This window comes from Labeo rohita, chromosome 11 (genome assembly GCF_022985175.1).
Source record: "Labeo rohita strain BAU-BD-2019 chromosome 11, IGBB_LRoh.1.0, whole genome shotgun sequence".
Lineage (NCBI taxonomy): Eukaryota > Metazoa > Chordata > Actinopteri > Cypriniformes > Cyprinidae > Labeo > Labeo rohita.
The window spans coordinates 19,042,104-19,054,877 of record NC_066879.1 but is presented as its reverse complement, the minus strand read 5'-3'; the positions used below and the strand labels follow the sequence as shown (position 1 = coordinate 19,054,877).

Sequence of the window (12,774 nt, the reverse complement as noted above, 5' to 3'; positions counted from 1 at the left end):
GTGCAAAAGGTTACCGGCTGTTTGGAAAGTTAATTTGGCAGTGGCAAAGGTTTGATGGAGCTGTTTTGTCATGCAAGATGGAAGAAACAAATGAGAGAAATACAGAGAGCCAAAGTCATAGAGGAAGTTCTGTCTGTCACTGAGGCCTTTTTTTAATTTTAAAAAGTTTGTCTTGAACCTTCCTTTTTGTTGTTAAAAATGATAGGGTACAACGGGGCTAAAGGCACAACCTAGGAAAAAATGTGCTATTCAGTGCGCCCAAAGTGTATGATTGCAGAAAAATATACACGTTTGTATTGAACAATAAATCATACAAGTTGTTTATTTTGTTTAAAAATCTTGTAAATGTATGAGATGGCAAGGGGGCTGTTTACCCCACACATGGGGTAAAAGGCACAAAGTATTGATGCAAATTTTTCTGCTTATTTTGATAAATAAAAGAATTTAATACAGATTTACAGCGGTAACCACAAATTATATTTTATTATATAATATGTTTTCAAATATGATAGTTTCATTCTAAACATGGTGATTATCTCTAAGATGGACACACAACATAATATATGATATTTACCATTTGAATCTAAAAATGTCATGTTAACAAACGGAAAAGTCAGCCTTTTATTAATTATCATGTTAATTATTGTGCCTTTTAGCCCCAACAGCAGGGGTGCTTTTTACCCCAAATATCATACTTTAAATATTCTTTTGGTATTTAAAAACGGCTGTTTTAATTATCTTAAACAAAACTCAAATGAAAATCATTAAGAAGACCCTTGTCTCCATATATATTCAAGAATAAAATATTAGATCAAGTAAGCACAGAATGGACTTTTGTGCTGCTGCACGCGATCGCGTCAAGGATCAGCCAAATTTGCATGTGCATCTTGAAAAGCGGATGTTTTGCAAAGTGCTATGCCACATTTTTCTGCCATGTAGTGGTTTAGAGGAAAATAATATCAAAAGCGCCTTTTACCCCAGGGCGCCTTTAACCCTGTTGTACCCTACTAATTGATTAACATGAATGACAGAAAGCAGGAATATTAGACTGCTATCACTTTAAGAGCTGCCCAGATCCAGTATACTGTTACACATGTGTTTTCTATCTCAACTGTTTACTTTCACTTAAGACCTAAATTACTGTGTTTACATGGATACTTGCAAAGGCAGGGATTTTGACACATACAAATGTGTGTATTTGACCACTCAAGGCCTAAAAAGTGGCAAAAATAACTACAAAAATAACAGCGTCTGTATATTGTGAAATGAGTTCTCTTTTACTGCTGATTGAGTTTCAACGACTTAAAATACAAATTTACATGGAATATTGCAGTATTTATTATAAATAATTCATATACACTGTAAAAAAAACCCCCAAAAAACTAATTAAGTCAACTTAAAATAATTTGTTACCCTGCAGCCTTTAAATTTTAAGTTCAGTCAGCTCAAAAAAAAAAAAAAGTTTAGTCAACTTGAAATGTTAAGTTGTACTAAGTGAAAACTTAGATATTTGAGTTGACTAAACAAACAATTTGTTTGTTAAACTTAAAATCTGGGTTAGTTACCCAGCTGCCTTAAAATTTTAAGTTGAATGAACTCAAATATCTAAGTTGTCGCTTAGTACAACTTAACATTTCAAGTTGACTAAACTTTTTTGAGTTTACTGAACTTAAAATTTTAAGGCAGTCGGGTAACAAATTATTTTAAGTTGACTCAACAAATTGTTTTTTACAGTGTACACACATCATTATTGTTATTTTTAACTCATATGTCCTGGTAACCCAAAGATCCAATCTTTTCCTGATGTACAAAATCAAGTGCCGCCCTCCATTTTTTTTCCTTTAAAAAGTGGTTTCACTCGGATATACATTGTAATATGGAAGAAAGACTATCACAGTTTCCATTTAATATAAATTTCACAAACCAACAACATATAAAACTGATCTTTTGTAGATGTTCATGTACCTACATGGAGTGTGTTTTAGGCCTTGAGGTTCTCATCTCTATCCTATTTCAAGGTCTTACATAATACGTACCTTCACTGCTCCATTTTACTCAGATGAACAGACCATGTTTCCTTTAAACAAGCTGAGATTAATATGTACTCTTTTTTGCATCCTTTTCTTATAGGAAAACAAGGGACTGACACCAAGTTTCTCTATAGATCTTTCTCTCTCACACACTCACACTTGAAGACCGAGAATAATCGCTCTGAAAGCATGGAGCCCGCTGAGATGAACACTATCCCCAATGGGAAGGGGCACGAAGCTGGCGAGGAGACAACTGCGATTGCAATAAAAAGCCAATCAGAAGATGCAGCTCAGTAAGTATTCGCTCAAGGGTGCAATATAATGTCTGTCTGGTTAAGGATGGTTTATTGTCAGTCATCCAATGTGTATAGATTTAGCAATACAGTTTCAGTTGACATAAGCATTATCATTCAATCGATCATTCAGTTTATCTTAGAGGTGCCTTAAGCTTTTGGCAGCGCATATATACAGTATGTGTGAACATCAGTGTGTGTTTTTGCAGTATCTTCCAGCTAGCATTAAGCATCCAGTCATGTCATCTTAATAAGGTGAAGCCTGTCTGTCATCACAGTCCTAAATGTCACCGAACAGCACAGTTCAGACATCACTGAGCACATTCAGTAGCACTGATGTTATGCTTTCATAGCTATGTTCAAAGCTCCAACGTGTCTGTGATTGTGATGTTTTGTGCGAATTAATGTGTATGGGTGTTTCTTTAACTACAGGAACTTTCTGTCATTAATTACTCACTCTCATGCTGTTACAGACCTTCATTCATCTTCAGAAGTCAAATTAAGATTTTTTGTGATGAAATCCGATAGCATTATGACCCTGCATAGACAGCAATGTAACTGAAACTTTTAAGGCCCAGAAAGGTAGTAAGGACATCATTAAAATAGTCCATGTGACATCAGTGGTTCAACCGTAATGTTATAAAGCTAAGAGAATACTTTTTGTCCGGAAAGAAAACAAAAGTAACGACTTTAATCCACGTTCAAGAAAGTACCACACAAAATGTGTCAAAACTATAATTTCCACCAATTTCCATCATTTTTCTCCACAAGACTTAAAAGTGCCCATAGTTGAAGAAACACCTGTATGTTCTTTTATATGCAAAACAAAATCACTCTGCATGTAGAAGAACTGCTCGCCTTCACAAAAGCAACTGAAATGTTTCTCAACTAGACATCACTTTCCCCTGATTGTGGCCCACATGCCTTCAGTAGTGTGTTTATCTATGGGTGTGTTCATTATGATTTCCCTGTCTCTTGTGCTTTCGTGGATGCGGCTCCTACACTGCTCTGTAGGGAACTTGTACCAAATAGCACTGAAAATGCCAGGTACGTCATGCAGAGAGAGTAATTGTTAGCGAACAAAATGGTTATTTTCTACAGCTGTAAATAAAGCACCATCCCTAAATCAGTATTTTGGTGGCATTAACCCTTTAGTCAGTTTACAGTGATGGTGCACTGCCAGGCGATTCTACATGGTTGTCATGTGTGTTTTTAGTACCAACAGAACTCCAGGTAATGCAGAAGCAAACCTGGCGGAAAGCTCAGAGTTCCTGTCCAACGCAGATGACAAGAAAACCCCTCGCTTCACGGACGTAAGTTGAGCTTTTGGTAAGATTTTATGTATGTGTCAGAAAAGATCATAATGTTTTTCAAATGTGAATGTGTAAACTAACTGCTCTGTTTTTCTTTATAGTTTGAGGGAAAGACTTCTTTTGGGATGTCCGTCTTCAACTTGGGAAACGCCATCATGGGAAGTGGAATTCTGGGATTGGCCTATGCAATGGCTAACACGGGCATTGTCCTCTTTGTGTAAGTTACAGTTTTAGATCAAACTCTGTGCATTCAGATTGTAGGGGAAATCACTTTGAGTAGGGCCCTGTGAAAACACGGACGGAATCGCAAAAATGGAATTTACTGTATAACGTGGAATGTCACGAAATTTGCAACATTTGGGATGAATAAATCAAAAGTAGGTCAATACGCTTAAATCAAAACATGATATGGACTAGTGTCTGTAAATATTAAGCCATAAAAGGTCTATTTAAATATGAATCCTGCATGTTCAGACGCGCATTTTCATTTACTCCACACATGAACATGAAGTACATGAACACACAAATATAATCTCTAGAACTGTTTTGAGTCACTTTATGAGCACTGTACTGTTTCTTTTCAGAAAAACTTAAATCGTCATGTCATATACAAACAGAAAGTTAAAGGTCTTCACAGCAACCCGTCAAAATAAGTTTGGTTTAGCTTGAAGAAATTGTGACAGAAATATAGCACTTAATGTAATGATAGTGCTACTACTAATAATATTAAAACATTGTTTTTTAAGAAAATATTTATCAGAGAAATTGTTTACTAGAACAATATAAATACACAACACAGTATTTCAGGAAAAAATATATATAAAAAATATATATATATATATATATATATATATATATATATATATAAAATAAATGAATTAGAGATGCTCTTGACTTAAAATTTTGTGAAAATTAATGGAAAATACAGAATTTGATTAAAAAAAATCTGAATTTGAGGAAAAAAAACATTTTAATAGGGCCTTAAAAATGTAATTTTTGTCAAACTTTTAATTGTTTGCTGTTAAAATGTATATGTTTAATGATATCAAATAATTAGATGTGCTTTTTGATTATTATTTTAAATGTAACCTTAAGACATACAAAAAAGGAATCCAAAAAAATTATAACAGAAAAAAACAGCATTTGGAAAAAAATAAAACGGAATTTGGGAAAAAATAAAACAGATTTCATAGGGCTGTAACTAGCTAGAATTAATAAAATCATTGTGCATTTGATACCTTCGTAGACCTCTTTGAGGGGAAACATTAGAGCAAGAACTAATAATGTTTTTACTGCTACTCAAATATATTTTTATTGAGAATGAATGGCATTGTCGTTCTTGCTGAATATGTATCCTAATGAGTTTATTGTGGTAATATGCTAATTAATTTGTCATCATGCTGTTAAATCAGTATATAACTCATATTAATGAATCCTTGCAAAGTATTTGCTTTATCTTACACAACCTATAATGAGATTCTGGTCTGTACATTTTTAAAAATAAAGGCTCCAAAGGTATGTTTTTGCAGTGATGCCATAGAAGAACCATTTTTGGTTCCCCAAAGTTACCAATCTAAAGAGCCTTCTTCCACTGTAAAGAACATTTAAGAAGAACAAAGAACTTTTCTGCATTTAAAAACTTCCATGGATGTTCAGTGTTCTTCATGGAACCATCAATGCCAATAAAGAACCTTTATTTTTAAGAGTGTATATTTGACTCAATGTACACTACTGTTCTAAAGTTTGGGGTCACAGTAAGATTTTTTTTTTTTTAAAGAAATGAATGCTTTTATTCAGCTAAATTGATCACAATGTCACAGCTTCCCTGCAGTTTATTATGATCTGTGTTAATTCCATTCTGTGAACTGGTCCTCCCGCTGTATTAATCCTCTAGTAAAGCAGCCTTTATTGGAAAAGTCAGATTGGCGGAGAGATTTGTTTCCTGAAATGACCTTCAGTAGAGCTGAGCGGGCTGTACCAGGACGCTCACTGTGCACGGGAGCTCTGCGTTCACGCCAGGCACGCTGTATTACTTTGGTTAACAAAGGGTCTGTCGTCTAGTTATGATCTAATGGTCTGTGCTACTTATCATGGGCTCTCTGCTGTGATCGTAAAGATTACATTGTACATGCTTTATGAAAACCAGTCAGGCCTTTTAATCCGGGTTGAGCAATGTACAGCGGATTTTTATTTTCCGTTCTGGGAGGGCTTTAGGTTTGAGCTGTTTGGTGTGACTGGGGTTCAGATATTTGGCACGATTGAACTTTCCGTACTCCCGATTCTCTAGTACATTTGGTACCTGTCTGATCTATGAACTGTTTCCCCAGTGCTGATTGTGGCTTCGGGCTACTCATAAATCAATCCCAGACACAATTTAATAATGCAGCTAATACTCCTTTCAATAATACTGCAGCTCTTAGGAATGAATTCATGAGGTTTGTGGGAGGTTCTTAGACCTTGCTCTTGTGGAGACTCAGGATGTGATGTACTGTGTGGTAGTATAATAACATTTTCTTTGTATTCCTCTATATGCTTTATTGCTTTTATGATGAGCATTTTGTATTGTATATGCTATCATAAATTTTCCATAGCAGCATCTGTGCTGTTTATTGTTGTAAATGGTGTATATAGATGAAGACAGAGGACAGATTCTGCAATGTTGATGTTGGCTTTTGTCCGTGTGAGCTGTGGGTTGACTTCAGGCTTGATTTTGTTGTGTCACTTCGAATCTTGGCAGCCGTTCCCTAAAGGCAAGAGTGAATCCACGACTCTGAGAAATGCACAACATCACAAACAAGGATAACTTATGAATATCCAGCATCACAAAATGTGTGGAGTTCCTATTCCTCTTTTCTTATAGAAGTGAGATTAAATGGAGGCAAACAGGCTCCTGCTTTACAGATTTCTCCTGAGAAAAAGACCCCAGTAATCTTACATTTGTCTCGATTTCAACAAACTGCAGTAAATCTGCAATTTCGGTATGATTTGAAGGAATAATTCAACTGAAAATGTAGCATTACGTCACTTGCTCAGCAATGGATCCACTGCAGTGAATGGGTGCCGTCAGAATGAGTCCAAACAGGTGATAAAAACAGATTTGTTTTGAAGGAGAAACGTGGGATAATGTTTTACCTAAATTAAACATATGTAAGAACTCCATTGATTGGCTTTGAAAGAGCAGGTCTTTGTGCAAGATTATGACAAACAAAAATCTCTAACTTTTGCCTTGAAATTTGGCCTCCTGTGGTTTACTGCGAAATGTTATTGCTCAAGGACATGCATTTATAAGTAGGAGCAAGAATTGTGTCATGCAAAGTACATATGCGACCCTGGACCACAAACCCAGTCATGAGGGTCAATTTTTTTACATTTTGAGATTTATACACCATCTGAAAGCTGAATAAATAAGCTTTCCGTTGTTGTATGGTTTGTTAGGATAGGACAATATTTGGCCCTAGATACAAGTAGTTGAATATCTGGAATCTGTAAAGCAAAATATTGCTTTTGAAAATCTCTTTTAAAGTTGTCCAAATGAAGTCATTTGCAGTGCATATTACTAATTAGAAATTAAGTTTTGATTTATTTATGGTAGGAAATTCACAAGATATCTTCATGGAACATGGTCTTTACTTAATATCCTAATGATTTTTGGCATAAAAGAAACATTGATCATTTTGTCCCATACAGTCTATTGTTGGCTATTGCTACAAATATAGCCATGCTATTTAAGACTGGTTTTGTGGTCCAGGGTCACATATGCCAAAAAGTCAAATGAATATCTACTATGATGATCTGCTGTAGCGCCACGCTCGATTAAAATTTCATGTATTCGTTCTCAATTAAAATCATCTTTAATAGCCTCAGTGACAGAGTACTGCTGGAGTCTCAATTAACAGCGTGCCACTTCTCAGAGTCATCCACTTCTTCCTCCATTTGCTATTCATTTAAAAACTGATGAAGCCACTTGGGTAAACGGTTTTCAATAAAACAAGAAACACGTCCAGACGCTCAAGAGTAAATTGTGTGAGATACTAAATTAACAGTAATTTGTCTTCAGGTTCTAACAAGACGTTCTAGCACCATAGCATTCAAGATTGGTCTTGATCTCAGATTTAAAAATCCTAATATGGCAAATTATTTGAGAGAAATGTTGATTATTGATGCATTTCATTCTAAGATGAAATTAATTAACAGAAAATGAATATTAATTTGAAAAAATGTTCTGTTAAAAATGTGCATTTTTGTGTATTTGAACCCTTTCCAACAATGACTGTATGATTTTGAGATGCATCTTTTCACACTGAGGACAACTGAGGGACTCATATGCAACTATTACAGAAGGTTCAAACGCTCACTGATGCTCCAGAAGGAAACACAATGCATTAAGAGCTAGGGGGGTGAAAACTTTTGAACAGAATGAATATGTGTACATTTTTCTTATTTTGCCTAAATATCGTATTTTTTTTCATTGAGTACTGCCCTTCAGAAGCTACAGAAGATACTTTCAGAAGACAAAATAAGTCAAATTTACCCTTATCTTCAAATTCAAAAGTTTTCACCCCCCCGGCTCTTAATGCATTGTGTTTCCTTCTGAAGCATCAGTGAGTGTTTGAACCTTCTGTAATAGTTGCATACGAGTCCCTCATATGATTTCATTTTAGTTAGGAAGTTTAGAAGGTTTTGAAACAGCTATAACTGCTAAATTAAGCACTTTTTATGTGTAGTTTGTAGCTTGGACGATATCAAATAGCTCATCAAAATCAGCTGCTAAAGAAGATGATTAGATGCTGAACTGATCACATAGTGCCTTCATTCAAGCCAGCTGCATCCACTAACACACTGCAGCTGGTGAACAAATCGCATATTCTGTCTCCGATTTTTCGAAGCTTTATAATCTCGTAATGCTGCCTCCTCCAGCGTAATTTGTTATTAAACGTGTGCGATTAGCTGTGCTAGTTGTGCTCCACTTATTTATTAAATAGGAGTGGAATGTTAGTTAAGGCTGGGAGGGTTTTTTATGCTGAATATCCATTTTAGAGCTTGTGTGAGTCAGAGCCCCATAGTTTTCAGCAGAACTGCACTCGTTGACTTCTCCTCCTGCAGTTCGGCCACGTCACTTGGAAAAAAGAAGGAAAAGGGAAAACGTGAGAAAGTGCGGAGTTGAAACTGAGTGCTTGGCAGAGAGGGTGGTTAGGCCTGGTCAGTACAGATGCCAAGACATTCTGGACCTAGAAAAAGCGACTAAACAGGACATTTGGATGGGGGAAAAAGAGTCAGTAGAGCGTATTTCGGGTTCCCAGCTTGAGATGTTTGTCCAGATGTTGGCAGCTGGAGGGTGCCATTGCGTTTATGGGTTTATCTGGGACTTGCGATTATGCCGTCTAGTATTTTTCCATCTTACCTCTTTTCAACTCTTAGAGTTAGGCCTGCATTTTTTTGATCTACGTTCTATACACTGCCAGTCAAAAAAAGATTTATTATTTATTTGATCCAAAATACAGCAAGATCAGTAATACTGTGAAATATTTTTACTATTTAAAATAACTGTTTTTTTTTAATGATAGAAATTAATACTTTTATTTAGCAAGGATGCTTTAAATTTATCAAAAGTAACGATAAAGACATTTAAAATGTTACAAAAGATTACTATTTCAGATAAATGCTGCTATTCTGATCAAATAAATGCAGGCTTGGTGACCAGAAGAGAATTCTTAAAAAACACATTAAAAATCTTACTGTTCAAAAACTTTTGACTGGTAGTCTATATTAATTTTATAAACAGCATATTTATATTCACATATGCAGTGAAATTGTTTAATTATTTAATTCTAAATTACTGTAAATTATTCAGTTATAAGTACAAGAAATCAAATAATTCTAACTTGCTGTCAATCAGAAAATAATTTAGATACAATAAATTTAATTTATGTAATTTATATAAAATAATAAATTATTTAATAAATTATTAAATTATTATCTATTATCTATAGTATAAAATTCTGCTGATTTGTAAAAAAGGCCTAATTTTACCTAAAATTATAAATAAAAACTTCCATCACATGAAGTTTTTCATAAAAATAAATTAAGCTTTTACCAAGTATATGTAGCTTTAATGCAAATATCAAAAAACAAAACAAAAAAAACAGCCAAATAGAATTTAAAAAATAGTTCAGATGAAGACAGAAATCATGTCTGTGTGGCAGTTTTTTTCTGATAATTAATGGACTTCTTCTTACAAATGGTTTTCAAAAGCAAAAATGCTGCAGAACGCACATATTTTGAAAAAATATATGCAAATTCAACAAATTCCTTTTTATGACTGCTTTTTCTATAATTGTCATTGATATATTTCATTTCTTGTTTTTAACCTAGGATGTTACTTTGTGTCTTGAGTGGGATCCTAAAATCTTTCAGTTCTGTGCTTTTGAGCCAATAGCTGTTCTAAAGTACTCTATAAATACCACACATAACCACAATTGTGCTTGACAGTGACATGTGGTTCCAGATGCAGTTATTTTGTCTTTTCTGTCTTTCAGAATTCTCCTCACTGCTGTCGCTGGTCTGTCTGCATACTCCATTCACCTGCTGCTAAAATCTTCAGGCGTTGTGGGTGAGTAGGCTATTTCATTTCACTGACCCGCTACCAGTGTAAAGCTCTCCTCTGTTGTTAAGAATATGATTTGGATATGAAAACTGTTCCTGAACCTTTGCCCTGAGCTAAAATGAAGAGCCAGTTTAGATGGAGGTGTTAACTGATGTGATATTGCTCTTGCTGTTGGCTCAGTGACCATCTGCATCTCTCCTCTGTGAGAGATTTTAATTGGCCAGAATATTTCTAGTGTGCATTAGGCTAAAAATAGCCAGGCGTCTGCTGTGCTTGATCAGTTGTGACTGTCATTGTCAGTGCTATATCAACTATAAGCCCATGGTTACATTGTTTCCCCAAACCTATGTTGGTTACCTTACGTACTGTATACCATGATATACATATTACTTAATGACAGTTGTTCAAGTGATCAAACAGAACCTGAAAAAACAGTTAGTGTTAAAAGACTTGTTTGGGATATTATTATTATTGTCACATGCTGTTTTAAGTGTATTATTGCTATTAAGAGGAAGAAAAAAGATATTTTTGGGGTCTAGCTGTACCTTACATTTGGGCAATGTATGGATTTCACATCTTTTTTCTTTGTTGTCAGGCATTAGAGCTTATGAACAACTGGGCTTTCGAGCCTTTGGCACACCAGGCAAGATGGCTGCCGGCATTGCAATCACCCTTCAGAACATTGGAGGTGAGACTTTGTCAAACGTCATGTTTCAGGAGACACAGTGTATTGCTTTGTGACCTGTCAAGGACACAGCACACATATACACCCCTGCAGACAGAGCGACTGGACTTAGATTGCCAGTGTCGGTCAGACAATCTAGGTCATCATTCTGTTATATGTTATTTCTTCATTATCCTGGTGTATACACTACCAGTCAAAAGTTTTTGAACTCTTTTGCTCACCAAGCCTGCATTTATTTGATCTAAAATACAGCAAAAGCAGTAATACTGTGAAATATTTTTACTATTTAAAATAGTTTTCTATTTGAATATATTTTAAAATCTAATTTATTCCTGTGATCAAAGCTAAATTTTTAGCATCATTACTCCAGTCTTCAGTGTCACATAATCCTTCAGAAATCATGCTAATAAGCTGATTTGCTGTTCAAGAAACATTTTATTAATATTATTATTATCAATATTTAAAACAGTTGAGTACACTTTTTCAGGATTCTTTGATGAATAGAAAGATCAGCATTTATCTGAAATAAAGCGAGAAGGAAGAAATTATAGAAATTAATACTTTTATTTAGCAGGGATGCTTTAAATTGACCAAAAGTGATGATAAAGACATTTAAAATTTTACAAAATAATTCTATTTCAGATAAATGCTGTACTTCTGAACTTTCTATTCATCAAAGAAACCTGAAAAAATTCTCCTCACCTTTTTCAACATAATAATAATAAATGTTTTTTGAGCAGCATATCAGAACAATAGAATGATTTCTGAAGGATCATGTGACGAGTAATGATGCTAAAAATTCAGCTTTGAAATCACAGGAATAAATTACATTTTAAAATATATTCAAATATAAAACAGTTATTTTAAATAGTAAATATATTTCAGAATACTTTGGATCAAATAAATGCAGGCTTGGTGAGCAGAAGAGGCTTATTTAAAAAACATTAAAAATCTTACTGTTCAAAAACTTTTGACTGGTAGTGTATATCAATATTTATAAACACCATATGTATATTCACATATGCAGTGAAATTGTTTAAATATTCAATTCTAAATTACTGTAAATTATTCAGTTATAAACAAGAAATCAAATAATTCTAACTTGCTGTCAATCGGAAAATAAGTTAGATACAATAAATTTAATTATGTAATTTATATAAAATAATAAATTATTTAATAAATGATTAAATTATTATCTATAGTCCTGCATCTTGAAATAAATTTCTGCTGACTTGTAAAAAAAAAAGGCCTAATTTTACCTAATTTAATTATTTTAAAAATATCAATAAAAACTTTCATCACATGAAGTTTTTCACAAAAATAAATGAAGCTTTTACCAAGTATAAAAAAACTTTTGACTGGTAATCTATATATATTCAGTTAATTACAGATGTAATTAATAAATATAAAGTAATTAAAGGGTTAGTTCATTAGTCATTACTAAAATCCTTAAGAGCTTCGTTCATCTTCGGAGCACAAATTAAGATATTTCTGACCTGACATAGACAGCAACGCAACTACTACATTCAAGGCCCAGAATGTTCTAGCAGCACCATATGGATGCATCGTTGCACTCATGTGAAGACTAACACTGAAGAGAAGAAATTGTGGAATAAATCGTTATTTTTCTTTTCTGTGCACAAAAAAATTCTCGTAGCTACATAACATTACGGTTGAACAGCTGATGTCACATGGACTATTTTAATGATGTCCTTACTACCTTTCTGGGCCTTGTGGTAGTTGCTGTCTATGCAGGGTCAGAAGGCTTTCGGATTTCATCAAAAATATCTTCATTTGTGTTCTACAGATGAATGAAGAAAGGTCTTACAGATTTGGAACGACATTAATT

General features: G+C 34.1%; 1 protein-coding gene across 2 annotated transcripts in view; it reads left to right on the top strand.

Moving 5' to 3' along the window:
• Positions 1 to 12,774, top strand: part of slc38a3a (solute carrier family 38 member 3a) — a 58,589-nt gene that overhangs the window by 21,527 nt on the left and 24,288 nt on the right. The window contains exons 2-7 of one of the 2 annotated variants that reach the window (XM_051122051.1): positions 2,131 to 2,323; positions 3,338 to 3,370; positions 3,540 to 3,636; positions 3,738 to 3,853; positions 10,173 to 10,246; positions 10,836 to 10,928. In XM_051122051.1, coding sequence (XP_050978008.1) covers positions 2,220 to 2,323; positions 3,338 to 3,370; positions 3,540 to 3,636; positions 3,738 to 3,853; positions 10,173 to 10,246; positions 10,836 to 10,928 — 517 coding nt within the window. In that variant the 5' untranslated portion in view covers positions 2,131 to 2,219. The remainder of the gene's footprint in view (positions 1 to 2,130; positions 2,324 to 3,337; positions 3,371 to 3,539; positions 3,637 to 3,737; positions 3,854 to 10,172; positions 10,247 to 10,835; positions 10,929 to 12,774) is intronic. The other variant, XM_051122052.1, reaches the window with a different exon arrangement.